The sequence below is a fragment of the Cinclus cinclus genome, chromosome 2 (assembly GCF_963662255.1).
Source record: "Cinclus cinclus chromosome 2, bCinCin1.1, whole genome shotgun sequence".
NCBI lineage: Eukaryota > Metazoa > Chordata > Aves > Passeriformes > Cinclidae > Cinclus > Cinclus cinclus.
This window is the reverse complement of record NC_085047.1, coordinates 6,019,153-6,042,617: the sequence shown is the minus strand read 5'-3', so window position 1 is coordinate 6,042,617 and position 23,465 is coordinate 6,019,153. Positions and strand designations below refer to the sequence as shown.

At 44.0% G+C, this 23,465-nt stretch overlaps 1 protein-coding gene across 1 annotated transcript; it reads right to left on the bottom strand.

Annotated features, from left to right (window-relative positions):
- Positions 1-868: 868 nt before the first annotated feature.
- On the bottom strand, positions 869-22,442 carry VGLL3 (vestigial like family member 3). Its single transcript, XM_062511509.1, has 4 exons — positions 22,350-22,442; positions 12,922-13,177; positions 7,204-7,686; positions 869-1,027 (listed from the first exon to the last, which is right to left on the bottom strand). Exons 1-4 carry the CDS (start codon positions 22,440-22,442, stop codon positions 984-986), a joined length of 876 nt encoding a protein of 291 aa, XP_062367493.1. The 3' UTR covers positions 869-983.
- Positions 22,443-23,465: the final 1,023 nt, after the last annotated feature.

The window sequence follows — 23,465 nt, the reverse complement described above, 5'->3', positions numbered from 1 at the left end:
TGCAACATAACCCGCAGGGAACTGTGATCAACAGCTTCAATGGATCACAGATGAGGCCCATTAGTTGTGCCTGATTTAAGAGTATTTGGTCCATTTTGCAAGAATGGATGGGTTGAAAATGCAGCTGCTGTAACTTCAAGCTTTGCTCTATGCTAAAGGTGTTTGCGAGCTCCTGACAACCAGCACGGCACAAAAGCCACCTTTAGAAGCAAGTAAAACAAAAACACTTTTACTACAATCTAACAAAAATATTTGGCTGAAACTTCAGGTGCAAATTATACTTGCTTAAGCTAGAACAAAAGGACAAAAACATCAGAATCTAGTAAAGTGGAAACAAAGGAGTTTAGCTCTTAAAAAAGAAAGGAAAGATAGACATTTGAGGTAACAAACAAAAAACCCAAAATGCACAAACACATCACAGACATCTAAAAATAGCATTTTATACATTTTTGCCAGTGCTTCTCTGAGAGCAAGTTCTTTAAACAGAACTCAACAATTTTACAATTTTTTTAAAAAAATATGTCATCCTAAAATAGCCCATCAATCCTTACCCAAACTTTCTGTATTTCTACAAAAATAGATGCACAAAGAGCTACAAAATACTGTATTCCTGAAAGAAGGCGCACTGTAGTCAAGGGAGAGTCTTTTTCCTGACTATTGAGACTGTTCATAAAAATATCAAGCTGAACAAAACAAAACACTGTTAAAGGAGCAGAAAGGAGTTAGGTTGCCCAGCTGCAGCAGGCTCAGATGAGGAAAGAAAGAAAAGTTAGGTTTCTGGTTTGTTTTTTTTTTCTTTTTTCCCCAACACTGTGGGACCCATAAACAGCCTTACAAATAAAAGGCTCAATAGCAAAACCAGAATAGTTGGCCCTTCATCTTCATGTGTGTCCTTTGCTCCACGCAGAAGGAGTCAACCACTGCTGCATCACCCGCCCAGCTCTGCCGACTCCAGCTCTAGCTGGTCTCAATTCCTCTGTACTTCAGAACCAAGCAGTTTCCTTGTTCTTGTCCTGATGCTGTAGACCTACATAGCAAAACAGAAAAAGAAAATAACTAGTATTAATAAATATTATTTAATCAATTAGATTTTTTTCTTCCCCCTCCCCAAGCAACTGAAGCAAGGATAAACAAGTTTTGATTTTAAAAAGAAATAAATAAAAATGGAAAAACATTTTAAAAAACCCCAAACCACAATTTAACAGTAATTTAACAGTTGAAAGGACTTGTTAGCAACAGCGTTACTGCTCCAAACCTTTTAGTTTATGAGGGGTAAAATTAAACCACATTGAAGTTCGATTCTGGCTCAAGCATTTCAGAAATGGTGATAAAAGTCCTGTATGTGCTTCCTTGGCTTGACCTAATGTGGAGCACGGCATGGAGTGAAAAAATCCCCCAAAAAGGTCTGCATCAATTATCCAGTATGCAGCAGAGCAATATTTCCAGGTAGGGTCCAGCCACAGACACCACCTCCTCTAGAAAATGCCTGGGACACTTCAGGATTTCACAGTTTCTGTGGCATTTCACCTCGCAAAGGAGAGAGGGAAAACGTTCCTGCAGCAGGCAAAATAACCCAAATAATTTCACCTAGAGAGTGCAAGATCTTCAGCCAAAAACGGCTAGTGCTTCCACATGGGAAAATGAATGGTTTTCAGCTTGCATTTGTTATGAGTTCCTCTAACGTTTTCCTTTGTAAAAACGTGAGGACTATCTAATAAATGTGGTGCTATGTTGTGGCTTTAGCATTATAGACTTGGAACCTGCATTATAATCTGGGATTTCTCTGCTCCAGAGGGATCCAATCCCTAGATTCACACCCAACAGGGCGTAGACCTCAGATCCAGACAACAGAAGGGGAGGTGCAGATTAAATTTCTCAAAGAAGATACATTCTTGCTCCTTTATGGGGAAAGTAAAGGACTGACATGCAGGCATGTTATTTTCAGAGGTAGTAAGGCACTCAATTAAAACCTGCCCTTTGATGTTTTGAGGCATGCAAATCATAGTTCCTGAAATGAAGGTACAATTCCCACTATAAATCATCATTTCTGCTATGTTCCAATGTACCAAGGAACCCGACTTGCTAAGAATTTAGGGTTAATTTCACCACTGATGTAAACAGGGGGGTGACTCCAGACCTCAAAGATGTTGTAACCACCAGAGCTCCATGTTCATTTGATGTTTAACCTCTGAAAAGTGACAGATCCATGTGCTAGGGCATGGATCTCATTTCCAAATCCAATCAGAGTGAACATGAAAGAAGACCCGTAAGTTTTCAAAAAGCCTAGCAGGCATGGAGGATTCAGATCTGACAACTTCCTCATTGCTTTAAGATTATAAATAGTTAAATATTTAATGATGATCAACATTTCAGAGCTGGGCTGCAAAGCAATGAGCATTCACATAAAAGATGAGAGCATATGGCTCTATCCATGTGAGGATTCCCAAGCAGAGTACAAACACTTGTGTGTCCAGCAGTAAAGAGACAGGAAAAGCAGAGCCACGGGTGTGGTACACCAAACCTTGTTCGGTGCTTCCTGCTCCATTTCACATGTACTTGTACCTGTTCCTTCAGATTGGAAAAACTGGGATATCCCTCAGCTAGAACATGCCTATAAAAACATGTTCAGAGGCTCTTCATTCAATGAAGATGTATCCTTGTTGCTTAAGAGCCATTTGTTTCCCTGGCAGCATCATACACAGACAGTCATGATGAACTGCTGTTAGTTCCCTTCAAAGCTCCCTCAAAGTTAGTGATGACCATTTGGGACTATTTTTCCCCTACTGCTTACAATTTTTAAACAAAATGACCCACCCTAAAAAAAAAAATAAATAAACAAAAAATTGGAGAATTGGAGTCAGACAGCAGAAACCTTTCAGAGCATAACGTCATATAAGTACAGCAGTGGACCACTAAAGGAGACACTAGAGGCCATGGAAGCATTTAAGAAAAAAAAAACAGGTTATATAGCTCCCAGCAGCTTAAAAAAATGACACACACATACACATTTAAGAGATCTTCCACCTGACAGTAGCAAGCAGTAGAAAGGGAATAACTAGCTGAACAGAGCTGAACCTCCCTAGGCAGGTGTCTTTGCAACACACGAATAACTGCAACAAGGAGGTATAAGTATAGCTATGGACTCTTAAACAGCAAGAGAAAATCATCCAAAAAACCAAAGTTCTCCTATTTACGGAAATGAATGCGGAACACTTTCCATGCTTTTTCCTATCTCCTCCAAGACAAGGCCATCTGCAGTCCTAATACAGAATCCAAGGCCTGCTACTCATCCAGAGCTTCCACTTGCAGTGCAAGTGCTGCACTGCTTTCCTTTTAGCAAGGAAATCCTCACTTGCACTGCATGACCAGCACTGCCACTCCAGCAAAATTCCCCTTCCCTGGGACACCAACTTTAGACCTATTGGCCACACAAACGTTATGCAGGCTCTGTGGGAACACCCAAGGAAATTTAATGAGCTGTGACAAACTTGTGGGATGCCTGTGAACAGACAAACGTACAGAAGGGATCAGATTGGCCCCTCAAACTCCAAATTCAATGTATCACTCTGACATATGGGCATTTCCAAAAGGGGATTTTCCACAGTAAACCAGGACTAAAGGATGATGATTAGTTCACCTAAATTTGAAGTCATTCACCTCGAAGTGTGTAACTTTACAGGATAAAGAACACGCACTCAACTTTTATAGACTTACTGCCATCACTCGTGCCAAAGTCCTGCTTAGTGTGCTGTGCTGGGGCTGCAGGAAGCCTCCTCCAGCACATCTGTCCAACAGCAGGACAGGATACACTCCTAGGATATCTCCAGTAGGGCAAGGCAAGTTGCTCTGCTCTCCTCCCCGTGGGCTGCCAGCAGCACAGCCAAATCCCACTGCTCACCTGAAGGGTATGCAGGACACCTCCCACCCTGCTCCCGAGGGAAGCACTGATTGCTACGACCACCAGCAACACTGCAAGACAAATTCCCCTTCCCAACCTCTGATCCTCAGTGCTGGATATGGTTTAGCATAAGCAGGTGACACTGAATTATGGCTGCAGCCCTGAGCTGCAGGCAGAGCTGGTGGCAGCCTGACCTTGCGTTGCTTGACACCAGCAAGCCTAAACTCCAAAAAATCTGTGCTTATTCCACCGTGTTTCCATCACTGCTTGACACGAAATGTACCTTTACATTGAGCATTGTAGCTTGTGCACGGTGGAAAGACACGACACACCAGCAGACACAAACCTAGCCAGTTTTAATAGCTCTTGATGCAGACCAGCATTTTCTTGAACCCCACCTGCACCGATACAGAAGCTTCTAAAAGGGTTAATTTGCAGCCTACAACGTGAGGATTAAGCCACATTTAATGGCAGTCAGGTAGCTAAATCCTTCTTCATCCCCTAGAACAGGACCATGTAAGTTCAAACAGATGTGCAAGACAGATCAATAGTTTGTCAGCTCTGTGAAGGGCGCTGTGCTGATGTCCCACACAACGTGCTCTGAAACAGAAATTCCCAAACTACACCGTGCATGCGGTGGGAACCTCCTCTTAAACTCTGAACTGATTCAGTACCATCCATTCATGAGATTGATTATTTGGCTTGGCATGGCAGAGATGCAACAATGTAGCCGGAGGAGGGTAAGATTACAGCCAGCCTGCACTGATCCCAACACTACCATCCCACATAATGCAGCGTGAGGGGTTTTGCAAGTGTTCCTGTAATCACATCTGACAGTAGCACAAGGAATGTGACCCCTGGTAAGAAGAGGGAGAATCAGTTTGCAGGTGAAGGACTCCAAAAGGCAACGTCCAGGTATAGACCAAATGAACTTTTTAAACATAAATCACCTGAAGCTCGTGGAATCTGATACATTGACACATCCACGGGTTATTTTCTCCAGGGATATATGAGCAAACACTTTCAGAACTGACATATTCTTGTCACTAAAGCCTTACCCAACTCTGGAGAAGGCACTTTATGTCACTAAAAGCCAGTTCACTCTTCCAGGCCCTTGAGTATGTAGCCTCTCTGTTGAGATAGCTGTTTGACATTGGAGTTAAACGTAAGGAAATGCTGTGCAAAGTGGAGATCTATCCAGTGTAATCTGCTTTCCCTGAAGTGCACAAGAAGCAAGTGCTGGATGTGATTCCATGTGGTACTTGAGCAGCCCCCTTGTCCCCCCACACCTTCCATGGGATGACACTGCGGGATGTGCACACAAAATCCTGACACAATTAAGCTCCCTCTTCTCTCCACACCTCCAGTGCCTGTAACCAAAGCATTTGTCTCAACTGCTCAAGCTGCAGGCAAGGCTGAAAAGGGAGCTCAGCCTTCCTGCCCTTCCCAGCAAGCCTGTAAAAGCATGGGAGAGATGAGTGTGCAGGGGAAGAGAGCAAATAATTGTAATGTCACTGGTTTCCACTACCTGCCGTGCTTCATAGCTTGCACCCTTGTTTCCAAAACTGGGGCTGCCTAGCAAGGTTTCGCTGTTGTGTTTCAGTGTGTGACCCTTTTGAATAGTACCAAACTAGTGAGACACTGGTCTGTTGAGATTCTCTGTTTCTTCAAACCAGTCACACATTCCCCCTCTTTCTTTTTCCCCACAGGAACTCATACACTAAAACCCACACAATCAAGCATGGGTTAGAAGTTAACAGTTCAGATCTTTTCCACTGCCTCCCACACTGAGCAACCCAAAGACGTGATCAGGATCCTGACAAAATTAGCACCCAACTGTACCCCTCCACAGGGATTTTCTCTAGGAGCAGGCAGCAATAAGCCAAAGCTGTGTTTGTTCTCTAAGGCAGTGCTAGGAGCCAGAGTCCTTTTTAAGGTACTTGCTCTTAAAGAGAAAAACAACTCACAGTCTAGGCTGGACTTGTACCTAAGCCAGGCAGTGGTTTCTCCTGACTTAACAATTCCTTACACAGCTCTCCATTCCATCCCCAAAAGGTTAAGCCAAATTCCAGGGCTCTGCAGGTAGACTGCTGGCTCCAGGAGGGCTTGTCCCTTACACCAGTGGCAGTGACAGTCTGCTCTTGTTTCAGAGAGGGCAGCTCACTCCCCTTACGATGTTTGTTTATCATTCAGTACCCAAAAGCATAAAATATAATTATTCTTGTATTGCTGATTTAGCTGAAAATGTTATTTACATATAAATTGTCTAGAGTTAAGAATGCTGATAAGCTTCTTTTTTAGTTTTAGTGACATCAAGACAGAAAGGGGCATAGCATTTAGAGATAACTGGTTCCCAGTAGCTTTAAAGGAAAGAGATGGAGATTTGTATTAGGTTCATAGTATTTCATCTACAAGAAACAGCCTTTTTTTCCCCCACCCATTCTTTATTCCCCTGCCCACTAATCAAGGCAAAGAAGTGCTTCTCACACATTGAACCAGTCAGAGAGAGATATCAAAAGAGAGACAGATAGATACTTAAAGGAAAAGGGGATAAAGATACAAACCTAGTGTTTCTTTAATCAGGTAACATACAGTCTTTAAGATGTACTAATCTGCAAGGTTTGCTTCTGGTGAGATAAATATCAAACTGAAAAAGAAGCCCTCAGTGGGGCTGTGAGCTCCAGGATGGATGTACTGGGAACTGTCAGACACCTGATTGCAAGAAACTTCAAACCCTGGGGGCTGCCAAACAACTTCTAATATGGAGACAAGAGACTCAAAGCTCTCAGACACAGATGGAGTTCATGGTCTGCAGTTCAGACTACAGACCCTGCAGTAAAAGGAATTTAATTCGCACACCTCTGCCTAGACACTATAGAAAGATGTTTAGTTTGATGACAAGCACAGCTCAGTCAGCACCTCTATTCTCTATGTGACACCTGGATACTACACAGGAAGGAAATGCTGAGCTGTTCCACCTCAAGATGCAGTCCTCATGTACTGCAAGGTATTAGTTTATTGGAGCTGTATATTGGTGGAACTAGCTGAGCAAGCAATTAATTCTGCTTAATTAAAAACCCAGATCAAGTCACAACCTATCTGGCTTGAATGGGACCAAGGCAGATAAAGGTCTCTCAGCAAAAGGCAGGGAGAGCTGCCCTGACAGCGATTACAGGAGGGATTCCCACCTGCAAATACATTCGAACACGGCTCCGAGAGCCAGCCCTGCTTCCGCCGCAGGGAGTTCACGTCTCTGCTCAAACAACTCGCAGACAACAACCAAACCCCAAATCAAACCACCTTACCTGTATCAAACCCAAAACTCGGCACGATGTCCACGGTTCCGTGGAAGGCTCCAGCCCAGGCTGAGGTAGCGCTGGTGACGGCGGCGGGGTCCGCCTTGGTCCCGTCGCACTGGGGAGCGGGAATCCTGGCGGCACGGACCGAGGGCAGCAGCAGGGAGCCGTAGCGGGGGTCGCGGTGCGCGCCGGGGTGGTGGCGGTGCACGTACACGTCGTGCACGTGGGCGTACGGGGGGCTCACCTGAGACGCTGCCAAAGGGTAATGCCAGGACTCGGAGGAGGCGGGGGGAGGTGGTGGGGCAGTCTGGTGAAGGCCGTGTCCCGGCCAGCTGCTGGGATCTGGTGTTGGGAAGGTGCCTGGTGCAGTCACAGGGAAATCGGGGTGCACTCCACTTAAGCAGGGCGGAGGAGGAGGAGGATGCTGGTAAGAGCTGGTCCAAAATGAGGTTGGGAAGCTGCTCCTCTGGCTTGAAATCGTTGAGCTTTCTGGGAGGGAGGAAGGAAAGAAGTGAAGTATGACTGAAGCTGAACAACATGCTTTGTGACAAGAACCTCACAGTGATTTGCTACTCTCTGAAGTCTGTAACATGGAACTCAAGCTCCATCAGTAAATACAGAATCACAGGACATCTGAGGTAGAAGGATTGTCTAGTCCAATTCCCCTGCTCAAGTGGGATCACCCGGAGCAGTTGTCCAGCACCATGACCAGTCAGATTTTGAGTGAGCTACAGACTCCACAGCCTCTCAAAAAAAAAAAAAAAAAAAAAAAAAAAAAACAAAAACAACAACCAACCTAAAAAACCCAACAAAACAAAGAGTTTTCTTGTATTCAGATGGAATTTCCTGTTTTCTGATCTCTGCCTATTGCCTCCTGCTCTGTCAACAAGCATTGCTGAAGGGAGCCTGGCTCCCCCATCTTCATTCCCTCCCATCAAGTTTTTACATATGTAAGATCTCCTCCACCCAAGAAGATTTTTCTTCTTCAGGTTGTAGAGTCACAGCCCTCTCAGGACCTTGGTACAGGAATTGTGAGGAGACACTAATTCCCATCCAGAATAGAGCACATCATTAGAAAGGCAGCACTTGTGGTTGCAAATGCTCCTGAGAAGAAAGAACCAGCTCACACTGCAGAACAGGAAACATTTGGCTAAAAGAATACCTGATTTTCTCAAATTAGTTGCATGCTTTGATGAGATAAAGGTCATATCTAACACAGCTTGTTAGTCCTTTACAGAATATAACATGATGCCCTCTGCTCAACAGGATCACACAAGCAGAACCATCTATGTAGCTCAAAGAGGTTTTTGTCAGAACTAAAAGACTTGCTGCTTCTTACAGCTAGGGCTCAGCTTATAGTTAAATGGATTTCAATACCCCTACATTATGAAATCACATTCTAAAAATTCCTCTTTTGAAGGAGCAGTTAGTGTTTTTGATGTGTAGCAAAGTCTTGGCTTCTCCATTCTCATAATCCTCTTGCCAGCTCATGCTAGAAAGTACTGCTTCATGCAATATGTCTCAGCTCCAACAGGATTTTTTTTTTTTTTGGTCAAAGATGGAAATATAAAAATACAGAACTTCACCTCTGATGAAAGAACAGTCATAAAAATAGCCTATGGAGAAATAAAGCCAGGGAAGTTTAATATTTGATGAGGCAAGGAATCCTCTGTTCCTCATAACTTTTACGAAAGTACTTTTTTTTTTTTTTAGATCACCTTTTGTTTTGCTTTAATAAGCAGCTGGAATAAGAGTTGGGTGAAGACACCATTGAGAATGAGCAGATTCTTCAAATGTTCCTGCCTCTGAACTTGGCTTATATAAAAAATATTTTGGAAGCAAAAAACCTGAAAATGTTTTCTGACTGCATTACTAGGACACTCATGTCTCTGTTTTAAAATCCATTAAAATAATGGAAATTTTTCCACACATCAATTGGCTTTGATTTAGGCAGTTTATTGAGTCTGATCAACTTCTGATATTGGAAGCAAACTTTGCAAACATACCATGGACAAACGTAGAGCCAAAACTTTGTGCCAAAATGCTTCAGAGGCTGCAAGCTTATCTGACAAACTGCATCCCAACATGGTTTTCTTCAAAAAGTCGTTTTTAGCCATGTATTTCTATTGCAATGCATACTTGAAGACTAGAGAGAGCTTATCATGCATATTACAGAAGCCTCAGCACTCCTCCAAAATTGGTATTGTTCCTTGTTTGTAAACCATTTATTGTAAAAAGGGATTACACTGAGATGGAGAGCGTGCATGGCTTGTGCTGTTGGCAGCAGGGCTGACCAAAAAAAATAAAGCAAGCTTCATGTCCAGTCTGTTGTTTTCCACACTACTTAACAGAGGAGCATAGCTTGACAATGCTCTCCCAGTATTCTGGTAAATTAACCTCTGTAATCGAATTTTTGAAAACTATCTGGTTGTTATCTGCATGGAAAAGCCCTAAATCCAAAGCACTGCACTTCAAAAAAGCACAGAAAACCACAAAGTATCTGCAGGACAGCTTTAGTAACAGGAGAGAGCACTTTAAACCACTGAATCTGCCAACATGAATTCATCCCGGATTGCATAACAGCTTGGCTTTGCCAGTCATGCAGGAGGTCTCAGCCACAGAAAAGATGTTTGGTCATCTCCACTTTTCAAACCTATGCAGGTTCCACAAAGCCACGGCTGCTGCCTGACACTGCCACGGGCCAGCCCCCACTGCCATCACTGAGTGTGGCCACCCTCACTGGGAAAGGTCACTCATGTCACTAGACATACAGGCTCCATCCAGGCTATATAAACATGCAGGAGAATTTCACCCACCCCAAGTGCTCAGGGATACCTGGCCTCTATGGAACAGTAAAAGAAAACAAACAAACAAACAACAACAAAAAAAAAACCCTCCCCCCCAAAAAATCTGCACTTCCACAGCCTTTCAGGAGGCATTTAACAAAAACTGTCTGCCAAGAAAGATACTGCAGTTACCACAATTTCCTACCCTAAGTACAGGGAGCCAGGGACAAGGCAACATCCCAGGGACCACGAAGTTGTGTCTGCTGCAAATGTTCATGGTGGCCAAGCCAAATGCTCATGGTGGCCAAGCCAAATGTCCACAACACACACTGAAAACACACCAGAAGTGCACATGCTGGAAAGGAGCTTTCTGCAGTACAACATCAGCTCTCACTTTAGGCAAGAGGAAAGAAAATTAAGATAGAATAACAAGCGAACACTTTCAGCAAGGAAAAAGACATTGATAAAAATACCATTAAAGTAACATTAGTGTCAAGGTGTCATTAGCACCTGTAAATGATTTCAGGCAGCTACACCTAAAATGGAACATTCGTGTTAGCCTGTTGTAGAAACTGTATTTTATAAAATCAGTTTTCAAAATAAATTTAGCCTAACCTCATCAGTAGTTTCAACATAGAAATTATGAAAACTTGCCCTTTTCAGAACAACAGGTTCTAATTTTTACATACAAGCAGAATCCCTCAAAACAAAAAAAACCTCTGCAGTAACCCCTTATGATAAAATCAGTTTGCATTTTAATTAGGACACCTTAAAAAAAAAATCAAAAGAACACAAGCAAAAAAAGATGAAAACAAAAGTCAAAAACATTGCTAATCCCTCCTTTCAGATAAAGGAGAAAATGCAGTGAGCTGGGGAGCCAGCCCATGCTCACACACGTTCCACTGAAACCCGTACCTCCCAAAACAGCTGTTGCAAAAGGCATTTTTGCCCCCTTATCTCCAAGTAAGAAATTGACACCAATTCTAACTACCCATGAAGGTTATTTATGGAAGAACCTCAAGCCAATTACTTCTTTAGGTAATGGGATGCAAGCTCACATTCATATGCTGTAACTGAGCATCTTTGATATTCTGCATAAACCAGAAGACCAAGCTGTCAGTGTTGGTCATTCCCCATTGTTTTCAAGCAGGAATATTTTAGAAACCCATTTGGACCTGATAAAGCTCCTGTCAGTTTCTCTTCTCTGGAGCAGCAAATGCCCTCAGCTCTGGAGCAGCAAATGCCCTCAGCTCTCTCAGCTCCCAGCAGCCCTCCCCAGAGATTTTCATGCCCCTTCAGCAGGTGCAGGTATGGCACAGGGTGTATCTCCTTACTTTATTCCCAGAAGTTGATCAGGACACACCGACCTCCATTCCCCACTGAGGGCACGGGGCACATGGGGTCAGGATGGAGAACCCTCACACCAGGCCACTCACGTCCCCTGCAGAGCCCTCTGGGGACAGCTGTGGAACCTCAGAGGAGGGACAGACAACAGGGCACGTCTGAGACCAAAGGGAAGAGGCACGACCCCACCCACGGAACGTCCCCAAGCTGGCTGAAGAGGGCTAGCTGTGGACATGGGGTCTCTGGGGACTGCCTTGATCCCATTGCTAAAACATTTATAGCCTGTCTGGGCCATTTATAAATGCTCCAGTCTCCTTTTTAGTAAGCATAGGTTCAATCCTGCTCTGTCGAGTCAACGGAAAATTTCCCATTAATGTTAATGGTCCCAGCTCAAGCCATAAATTCCTCCAGCTCCCCAGCCACTTGTGCTGACCTTTGCTTAAACTTCCTCGGATTTGTCATCATCCTTCTGGAAAGCAAGTCCTCCTGTGCAATTTTTCTCTTCACAGTTGTTTCCAAATATCCCATTTCTCTTTAGTATCTGTGGCTTTCATCAATGCAGCCTCACCTCCACATCACTGATTAGGAACACTGCTGCTCCTGCTCAGATCCCACCAGTACCTCTCTCATCAAGCCAGTGCTCCCCATGCTTAGTCTGCATCCCTCTGCCAGTCCACATGAGGATGTGATCAGAAACAATGCAGCTGCAAGAATCTTTAAAAATACCCAGACTGCCACATACAACAAAACGGAAAACAGCATTTTACTGGCACATTTTCTCCAATTTGGAAATCTTGTCTGTAAGGGCTACCTAGTGTCTCAGGCAAGATCTTCTCCTCTTTGCCAAGCCAATGCAAATTATTCATTCTATAATTACATATAATATAATAATATATAATTATATATATATTATATAATGCGCATAGGCATTTATGTGCACAACAAGGGGTAAGTTTTAAGACAGTGAGTAAATGCCTCGCAGAACCCACCACGTTTCTGCTCTCTGCTTGGATGCAGAGTAACATCATGCCCATTTAAAACTCAGCAAGCCATAACATCATCTGCACCTCTCCCACAAGCAAGCTGCCCATGGAGAACACCACGTGGACTGCAGCCACAGGAGCCAGGGCTTGTCCCCCAGCTTATTCCATCCTGTGCTGGCTCCTCCTGATCACTTGGCAAAGTCGCTCAAGAAGGCTGAATAGGTTTTCTTCACATCCAAGGCCAGCACCCCAAACAGTTTTGCTCTGGCCTCACAGGCCAAGTTTCACGCTTGGAGCTAAAAAAAAAAGCCTCCAAGCTGGCAGCAGACATTTGTGAAGCCACATGAGCTCTGCCCGCTCCCACCCAGCCCCTGGCAGAGACAGGATAGGGCAGGAGCAGGAGATGCCTGCTCCTTCCTTCCATGCCTTTGGCTGCTCTCTCCCCCTTTAACGCCTCAGATCAACCCAGGAAGCTCCTCGGTTCTTGGACATTTGAGGGGGACTTTTCCACTTCCACAGAGAAGGAGAATTTCAGCAGCAATGCAATGTGTGCTGCTGCAGTGCAGCTCGAGTAAGCCACGCCACAGAGAGCGAGCTCCTGCCCTTCTTACCTCTCCACAGAGGATTCAGCCCTGCCTTGCTCTTGGAAAGGGCAGTCTCTGAACTGAAGCTACTGGCTTGGCTCAAAGCTCTGGAGAAGTGCTCATCCACCACTGAACCAATGTCTCCCTGGAAGTAAGTGAACAAGACACAGCGAGAGTTCAGGTACTCCATCTCGGCAGGCTGGTCTTTCTCATCCTCCTCTTGCTTGCTGGGAAGGGTCACTTCCAGAGACTCCTGCATCTTGTTGTACACAGCTAACTTCTTCTGGGTTTAGAAACAAAACAAACAGAGAGATCTATCAGTGATGGCATTCAGTGGAAGCTCAACTTATGGTTGACTCAACAAAAAAAATAACTGAATACACTGAATAACTGAATATTCATTTTGTGATTAAATCTGGACTACCAGGATATTTCACACTGGCATTTCACAAAGAAGAGAATACCAGTGCCCACTTAAGAGCCTCTACTCCTCCCACACAGATGGACCGGCTTCTCAGGCATGGCTCACAACCACAATTTATCAGCACCACCTTTCCCTCAAAACTTTCAAAAGAAAGCAGACAGGCTCTAACAACTCCCTCCTGACTCCCACCTGGAGAGGCTATTCCATCAATAAAGCCTAGAGAGGTCAAGCCCAGCCCTGTGGAAGGGTGGCCAGGTACACAACATCTGCATTTCACACATCCAGCTGGGCAAGCACCAGGATTCTCCGGGTACACTCCTCCAGCTGAGTGTACAGGGCCCGCTGGATTCCCCACACCTACTGCTGAAGCTGTAAAGATGGGAGAGTTTCCTGTTTCCTGAAAAATTTTCTACTGTATTATCAAACTCCACAAAATGCATAAATTTTCACTCACTGACGACAGAATTTTACCACAGGAAGTTGTACCTTGGGGTGGTCACTGGGGGTTGGTCAGGGGTTTGAGAGCTTGGTTTTTTTGGTTGGTTTGGGGTGGTTTGTTCTTTTGAGGTTGGGGTGGGAGGGGTTTCCTTTCCTTTTTTCTTTTTTGTTTTTAACACCAGCTTTTAGGAAAAAAAGAAAAAAATCAAGTAATAAAAAATTAAACGTGATCTGGGGGAAGAGGGGGATTGACAAGTCCACAAACACATGCAGAAAAATCCATCCCAAACCAAAAACACAGATGCATATAAAAAAGTAAAGCCCTCACAAGCCATCTGTGAATGGCTATTTCAGAATCTTCTCTCTGTGTCTCTCTCCTGCAAATCAAACCTAAATGTCAAAATAAATGTGTGTGAAGATCCATTTTTCATGGAACATATTTTTCAGATGTTCCACTTTACAACTGTTTTCACAGAAAAAAAACTCCCCACAACAGTCAAGCTTCAGGAATCATAACTTTGAGCTAGCCAGCCATTTCCACAGCTGACTTTACACACAAGCACTTTCAGGAACTCAAAAACAACCACAGTCCATATGCAGAAGTATTTAATAGCATTCCTATAGAATTACAGTTTGACTTATCTTTAATGGTTTGCTTGGCAACACTCTAGCACCATCAGAATCTCTTTAAGTTTATGGCTTTTTTTACCCTTTTTCCAAAGTAGTTCTACAGAAAAAGTTAAACAACTACACAGTCTATAAAGTTTCATTTTCACAATAAATATGCTCGTACAATTTAAAAATAATCGAAAGTAGCTTTGTGACCTTGTGTACTGTCAATGCATTTAAATTTATTCAATATATTTAAATCAATACATTTACATTTGCATCTAAAAAATCATATAAACTGGTAAAAATTCCCCTCACTGTAGTACAAAATAAATGCTCTGGGGCAAAGTCTTAATTATGAACGGTCATTTAAAAAAATAACTGTAAGAAAGAGCTATTGACAAGTGGAATTAAAACCTATTCTACTTAAAGCTTACAGTAACTTGAGCAACATATCTGACATTCCAGTGGGTTAACTGATAAATGTAAAACAGCTCAGTGAACACCATTAATTCAGATGCTGTTGCACAAACTGCAGTGAGAGATGTACACAATTTTATTTCATTTGGGGATATCCAGGCAATGGCCTGGAATTCCAGTAAATCTGTGCTTCATAAACCAAGTTATACTGTGGCTCAGTTTAGCACAGTATCACTTAGACTTATGGGAGAACCGCTGGGACTCACTTATAAAAAAATAAATAAAACAAATAAAAAAGACAGAAACAGCAAAATAAAGCCATTTTACTAGAAACTATAATTGCTAAAACAGTCTGAGGCTGTAAACATATTTTTGCAAACATAGAATTTGAGGTAGCCTACACTTTTTTTGGAAGTGCTTTGTGCCTTCTGTAAACAAGCTAACGTCTCAGGAGAGTTCTCCTAATATTTGTTACCCAAATGCTTACCAGGATACCACTCAAAGCGAGCTTCGTGGTTTTACCTGAGCAATCACAGACCACTGTGGCTTCAGTAAGACAGAAACAGTTCTAGCAACACTACACAGACAGGAGACACCTGCACTGGAAATCCGCAGCGCATCTACCTCAGTGCCTTGGCCATTCCTGAAGCTGCACCACAACCCAGATCCTCTTAAAAATGCAGGACAAGTGGATGGGGAGGATGCTTTCTTCATTTTTGATTTCGGCTGGGGATTGTTTTTTTTAAGTAGAGACAAAGTAGGAAAGAGATCCTATTCAGAGAAATCTAAATAGGTCTGTAACATGGCAGACCTTGGATACAGGCAGCGCACGCTCAAAGCGGACTCCCATCCCTACAGGTGCTCCTAGTGATGCTGCAGTTATGCAAATGCAGACACAAGCACGCAATTACAGACAGACACACACAGCTAACACAGCCCCTGGCTTGACTTGGTGATCAGGAAGGAAGTCTTTCAATGTTCCTATACAGGGACTGGAGCTCAGGAAATTAAAACTTATCTCCAGAGTCGCTTCTCTGTGCAGGAATGTTCCCCCTTCCACAGCTTAAGAATCTAATTCATTTTCCATTTTAACTCTCTTCCCTCCCCTCCAGTCCACGGGCAGTCATTACAAGATGCTCTGAGCATTTGCTCCTTTCAAAAACACCAAATTGGACCCTTTTCTAAAAACTATTTAAAAAAAAAATAGTAGGACTGATGGACAAGAACAAGGCCTCGTGTGCGGACTGAAGTTATTTACAGTGCAAAGTTGTTGTTTGCAGTGAATTATCTGTAAAGGATGAGAGCTCTAAATTAAATGATTTTTCTAAATAGCAAGGCTGTCATCAGACACAGATCTAATTAATTTGCATTTCAGGAAGAAATTATCAGCCTGTGATTAGAAAGCTCTTTAAATAAGAAACTACAGCGAGAGAAAGTGACTCAACAAGTTTTCCTTGTACACAACGTATATACATCCTTTCCACTGTATACATCCTTTGATAATGTGAGGGGTTTTTTCCCTCAACTCATCAAAAATACCCTGTTCGCACATAAATTCTGAAATTTTTGTTCTGACCTTAACAGTAATCTTCTCACAGTATTTTTACTGTGGTTGTGTGAGTGGAAAACTATGCAAGATCATCAGCTGCTAAATGAATTTGTCCCACGATCATGGAGCGTGAGGGAACAAAAACAACAACAAAAAAAAAAAAAACAAAAAAACAAAAAAAACCACCACAATTATCGGGGTAGGTTTGTGGTAACTAACCTCAGCTAGTCCAGATTCACTTGTATCTTTTCATTTGAACAGTTCTAGCATCTGTTTAAGCAGCCAACTGCATCTGTAAGTTCTTTACAAAGAGTATTTTCTGACCAAACACGGTGTTATCTGTTGTCAGTGTTCAGTACTTTAATATATTCATGAAACACCTCTCTTTCCTTATACTAGAGACTGATATTAAGCAGCCTCTGAAAAACAAAACAAAACAACACCCAAAATCTCTTGGCTAAGGCACAGAATACAGAATATAAAATCAGAACACAGAATTTAAGTAAAAAACAGGGAAATTCAGCATCTCTATCGCTGAGGTAACAGATCCTAGTTCATGGCAGAAATGGCACAAACTCTGGGTAAATAGAGCTGTACAGCCCAGGCTGAATTCAGCTTCAACCAACATTATATTATTTTTATTTCATTTATTCACAAACGGACAATTCCAAAGAAAATTTAAACCCTTCACTCCAAACAGTACCACAAAAGGAAAGTGAAGGTCAGTAGTATATCACTGCTGACATGGGAGTATTAAAAGTTCATTCTAAACAATCATTATCCTGTCTTTTATCCTGAGCACTTTTAGACCAAGAAAACATTTAGTCCAAAATCTCACACAAAATCTTGCTTTGAAGACTCCTGTTATTTTCTGACATACCCTACCCAGAAAGAAGCAGAACAGTTCTCATGCAGTGAAATGTTGGCCACATTAAAGCCTGTGGCAAAAGTCCAACTGGCTTCAAGGGTCCCGGGTCTCACCCAGAGTGTCTGGTAAAAGTGTCAGAACATTCCTCCTTGCAAATCGAAAAAAAAAATCACTTCTAGCAGAAACCAGTTAGTAGCCAGCAAAATAACAACAACAACACAAACAGAGAAAAAAAAAAAAAACAAAACAAAACCCAAACCCCCTCCCCCCCCAAAAAAAAACCAACCAAAAAAACCCACAAAACAACAACAACAAAAACAACAACAAAAAAAATCCCATACTCTGAGAACAGAGGTTTTACTTTAGCCAGGTTTGAATCAAATATTCAGGCCAGCTCTTACTTTTTGTATAAACTGGTTGCCTTTTCCTACAATTTCTTATCTCCATACATGCCACCATACAGCATATGGTCCTTTATGCTCCCAAGTATGAAAGTCTGGTGTGCCTGTGACCACCTGTTACAGATTTTCCATTATGAGAAAAAGAACGGGAACCAAAAATAAAGAATAACTACTCTGAGGAAACACTATATGACCCTATCCTGAGAAAAAGGCTGTCATTTGACATAAGCTTCTGAGAAGGAATTCCAGCAACAAACTCAAGGCAAATCCTCAGACAGTCCTCCGTTTGTGGAGCTGTCTGCCAAGCAGGCTCCTATTGATAACACAGAAAGTTTTCAAAGAAGAAGACAATTCTAAGCAGTCAGGGCACTGAATGCTGGGCCTGAAAGAATGTATTTATGGCACTGCCCTAAAAACATGAAACAATTAACTTCTATCCACACAAATGAGCAAGGTGAGAGCTTGTTTTCAGCTGAGCCACTGGATTTGTAGCGGTAGAGCCTGGAGGTCTTGCTATGCTCAGCTGATGGAGGGAAGTGGTAAAAAAATAATTTATATACCTTTTGCTGTACATGTAAACAGAGATGTACCCTTAAAGGTCTGTTTTTATGTAGCTAGAGGAATATCAAATTGAATTTGGTCCCAGTCAGAATGACAGCGTAAAGTGAGCCAAATTTTTAAAATCAGTGATGTCGTGTGGGAGTGAACCAAACAAAACCAACTAACAAAGGCCTAAACCCAGGTTTTACATCCTGTAAATCTGAGAGGCAGTTACATAGGTTATACAACTTCCACGGAAGTAAGTAGAGCCAACAGCAAAGGAATAGCCTTGAGAAAGAATCTGAAATACAAAAATTGAGTGTGAAGCCATGCTCTGCAGTTACATGCCATTAGACACAGAGGACTGCCACGCAGCATATGTATATGTATAACAAGTCCATCCTTAAAAGCTGGGGGCACACAACGCGAAGAATTTCACTGAAAAAACAAGTTACAGTATGTGAATTAGGGTTCAATCACAGACAGCTGACGCAGCATCAAATGTGACCTGTCCTTGTCTGCAGCTCTGTCAGTTTGGAAGGAAGAGCCGAGTTAGTGACCTAAATTGCTAATGAAGGCAAGGCCTTATCTGGAGCAAATCTGTCCACACCACTGCCAGCAGAAAGTCTGACTTGAGCATATCACAACCTCCTTATGCAAGACTTGATTTAGCAAGGACAGTGTTGGCTTAGATGTTGACTTGCTTCTACATACCATGGAGAAATTCCAAAACTACCATTTACTGAAACTTCCCATTCCAGAGGTCTCTAGCTGGTGTGTTAGTGAGCCAGGACGAGTCCTACCTGAGCCTCAGCCCTGCAGCTTGCTGTGCCCAGCCCGACATGACACGACAAGCCATCCCTGTGTGCCCAGAATATATTAAAAAAAAAAAAGTGTACAATGGGATTCTGCTCCAATTACGTGTTTCCAAAGCCTCTACGAATTCCGTTACACCCATTCCTCACCCAGCCCACAGGAAAGCCAAATTACACAGCCATATTACAGCTGTACAGGCCCTCAGCAAAGCTGACAGCAAAAGAGCATTTTAATTTTGCCAGTCTGCAAAGTTTTACCCTCACGCCTGCACAGCTCCCCACCAAACACAGAAACACGTTCGTATCCTAACACCGGCACCCGCTCGTTCGTCTTTTGGCAAAGGAGTACAGAAATCCCGATTTATCTGCAAAATCAGGGCCACACCCCATTTTCATCAGCTCATTCTGGCACCCTATGAGCATGTATATATCCATGTTTTGCTTACTTCCCTCCAGCAAGCACCCTGGACTTGAGCAATCTCAAAGATCTAAGGTGCTAAGCCTCCACTCCCATTAACATTCAAGTGGAATTCAGGCTTTGGTCCATTAAGAGCTTTAAAAAAAAAAAAATCCCATCTAAATTAATTTGCCAGCAAGTCCTTTCCTGGCTAAGGACTGGTGAAAGCTACTTTTTCAGAAATTCTGCCTTTCTTTGCAAGGCAAAAATCAATTCTGTGCTGATTTTAAGGGAGGAAAAAATACAGACGCAGAAATGCGGGAATAATTTCAGAGTGGGGAAGCTTTAAAAAGCACGATGGACCACCCCCTAAAGCTCCAACACTTCTGCATAACCCAGGTGCACACTAGTCCATCATTTAACAGCAGTCTGAGACTTCCCATTAAAAAAAAAAAAAAAAAAAAAAAAAAAAAAAAAAAGGAGACAACCATTTGAACTGCCCCTGACCCACAGAAACATGACACGTTTGGCTATCCAGAGAGACTCCGGGGCCCAGAACTTGAGCCTGCAATGGCAGCTCCACAACTAAAGAGCTGCTTGGCTCTTTAAAGCACAAAGAACTGATGTCCAAAGCTGGCACAACCAATCACACATCTGAGATGGCTTTACTACAAATACCTGTGGAGATGCACAAGGCTTCAGTAGCACACCTACACTTCCTTGCCCTGAGAAGAAAAGGAAAGCCAACAGCAGCGCAGCATGGAAGAGCTTTCTGTCTCAGAAAACAAACTGAAAGACGCCAGCATAGCACAATACCACTGAAAAATGCCTTGGTGGAGTCCTCGGATATTTTAAAGGTGAGCTCCATTTTATCATCTCCAATGCAGGAACTTATTTTTATGATATCCCACTAATTCAACTTGCCTCACTGTTATTTTTAAACCACAGCTTTAATTCCAGCAAAGGGGAACATTCTTTAAAATGGTCATCATCCTCACAAAGAGTGCAGGAGCGTTTTACATGTTGAACACATGTGTAAGAACCAAAAACCTGGCAACAGATTCTTCATCTTTTTTTGTTACCTTCTCTACCAGTTGATTAAGCATCTCTGACAGGACAATTCTGAAGAGACTTGCAAAATGTCATCTGCAACCCAAACAATAAATATTGAGGCATGAGGAGTTCCTTCTATGGTTTTTAATTTAGAAAACATTGGATTCAGAGAAAATACATAAACCACTCTAAAGTTAGCAGCTATTAGAAGTGTTGGGTACAGCGCTTTCTTGAGCAACAACAGCTCGGCTTTTCAGTCTGACACCCAAGTAGCCTGTGAAGACCCTTCAGCTCCAAGTGTCTCAGGAAAACCTGTGCAACCAGGATTAATTACATTAAATTGTCGATAGGATTGTCAATAGACATATAGGATAGCCATCTTTAGAAAGCTTTTAGGTGGAAATGTGACATATAGTGCCAGCCAAGATTCAAGAGCTGTACTGGCTCTTCAGAGCTATCTATGTTTCTTGCCTTGCTCATATCTACCTCTACTTGTTAAACAGCATAACCCGAAAGAACTCTGTTCAAAATAAAATCGTAAGAAATTTCAGTGTTCATTAGGGTGCTCGTAGAACATTTTATATACGGCCCTGCTTTGGAGGAAGAAATTTCATACTTATCCTTAAAAATAAAAAGCACTTGCACTTGAATGTGACACGGTCGTTTAATAGATTTCCCCCCACTAAGCATTCTACAGATCTGGAAGAGAAAAACAGACAAGCACTTCCAGAGTTAAATGTCAGAAAGCTCAGCAGAGTTTCAATTGCAATTTTCTACTTCTAGGTCTCTCAGTCAGACAATCAGGCTATGAGCGATTATTTATTCATTTTCCCTCTAAATCACACAGGCCATGAACTGGACCTCCAGATACCCAAATACAAACTTCATAAGTAAAATTACTGCACAGATAGAAGCTTCTGCAGGCTCTGACCAAGATTAGACAAGAAATAATAGCAAAGGCACTCTGCAAGAAGCAGAACTCCCACGTTTTCCACAGCTCGCATTTAGGGTGAACATGAGCAACCTGGACAAGTTCACTGGGGTATCATTTCTGCAAACGGGCTCTGTGTCCCAACAATAAAAAAAAAGAAGCAATACACGATAGGAATTTTAATGTTTTTGCCCATGCTCGTGTCTCCCAGGCAAGTTGATACTAGGGGTCACTTCCCATGTACGGAGAAAACAATCTTCATGGATAATAATGATAAAACCTTATGGAATGCAGCAACAACCAAAAAATGTATTCTCAGATGACTACATTAGGGCCAAGTCAATATTAGTCCCACTTCACCCACGCACTGCATAGTTCTAAAAATGCTGTCAGCCTGATAAGAATTTCCTGATTCACTTAAAAAAAAAAAAAAAAAAAAAAAGTAAAAATACATCTGATCACCAAATTCAGCTGGAAACTCGCCGCCGCAGACTCCAGGAGTGCCGGGGCGAGCGGCGCGGTGCGGGGAGCGGTGCGGGTCCCCTCCCGCGGCGGGCGGAGGTTCCGCCCGTGTGCGCGCCCGCGGGGCGAAGGCGCTGCCCCGCAAACGGGGCGAGCGGGAAGAGCCATCGAGTAAGGCACGACGGAGGACACAAGGAGGACAGGAGCAAGGAAGTAACTTTTTCCTCCTGCCCCACGGCAGCTGAGCGAGCCAACATCCACCCGCCAGACGCAAGAGTTTTGCGGGGAAATTCTTTTTCCGGGCTAGGAAAGGTCTTACCGAGCTCCGTTGCTCCGGGGCACTCTCAGCAGATCCCCGCATCTCCAAATCAGGCCGGGGGTTGCGCAGCGCATCGCTGGCTGGCCGGGGCGGAGGTCTCCGCCCAGGGCATCCAGCGATGCGCCGCGTACCCGCTGAAAGGGGGCCTCCCCAAAAAAGCCCCCGCGGCTCCCCGTCCTCCGCACCGCGGTCACTCGCCCAGCCCAGCCCTGCCCTCCCCACCGCTCACCTGCGCGCAGCCCGCCGCGGGCGCGGCCAGGTAACAGGGCGCTCCGCACGCCGCCGGGGCGGGCTGCTGCATGGCCACGTCCGAGCAGCTCATGGCCGCGGCCACCCCGCGCCACCGCCGTCTCCCCCTTCCTCTTCTTCCTCCTTCTTCTTCTTGTGCTGCTGCTGCTGCTTCTCCCGCTCCCCGGCGCGGGGCGGCCGCGGCCAAGCGCCGCGCAGCCCCGACTGCCAGCGCATCTTCGGCAGCTGCCGCGCCCCGCGCCCGCACTTATAGCGCGGCGGGGCTGCGCCGGGCGGCCCGGCGGCCGCGGCGGCGGCGGCGGCAGCGCCGCGGGGCGGGGACGGCTCCGCGCTCCGCCCGCCCGGTCCGCGGGAGCGCAGCACCTGCCCTGCCCTGCCCTGCCCAGCCCAGCCCCGCCCGCCGAGCCGAGCCCCGCGCCCCGCCGAGAACATCCGTAGGCTCTCGGAGCGCGGCCCCGTCCAGCGGGAAGCGCGTCCCGGTCAGATTTTTTTATTTATTTTTTTTTTTTAATCGGAGCTGCGAGGGCGCTCCCGTGGAGTAGGTGTCACCTGTGTAGGCCACGCTTCGGCTCCCCAAGGGTTCGTCCTGGAAATTCATCTGGGAGGATGGAGGAACCTACGTGTTCCGTAGGAGGACGGCTGCATGTTGGGTGTAGGCTGAACTAGCCCGGAGCTTCTCTTCCCTCCTCATATTTGTACCACGATGTTTTAAAAAAAAAACAAAACAAACAAACAAACAAACAAAAAAAAAACCACAAAAAAAAGGTGTATTCGCCAACTTGAAAAATATATGGAAAATTCGGATCTGGCTGTGATGACTTCGGTTGTATTCAAATATTTTCCTGGCCTACCTCTGTGTGCACATTTCTGCCTGCGAGCTGCCCTGCTGCAGTGCCACACTTGGAGGCTTTCGATACCATTCCTCACATGGAAAAGACTATGCCGTGTTAGCACTATCCCATCTTATGGGCCTGGGAAGGACTTACACTTGTTTGCTCTTGTATTCTTCTCATCGGGTCTAAAGTGAATTATTTGATGTTTCCTTTCCACAAAATCTGTTTTGAAGTTTACCTGCATTTAACAGCAGCCCAAAATT

What these genes read in the sequence shown, in the direction of transcription:
- VGLL3 (XM_062511509.1), bottom strand. Translation starts at nt 22,442, where the DNA reads ATGAGCTGCTCGGACGTGGCCATGCAGCAGCCCGCCCCGGCGGCGTGC. An exon ending in CCGCGGCGGGCTGCGCGCAG is followed by an intron (nt 13,178 to 22,349) that starts GTGAGCGGTGGG and finishes TTCTAAACCCAG; the next exon opens with AAGAAGTTAGCTGTGTACAA. An exon ending in GCTGAATCCTCTGTGGAGAG is followed by an intron (nt 7,687 to 12,921) that starts GTAAGAAGGGCA and finishes CCTCCCTCCCAG; the next exon opens with AAAGCTCAACGATTTCAAGC.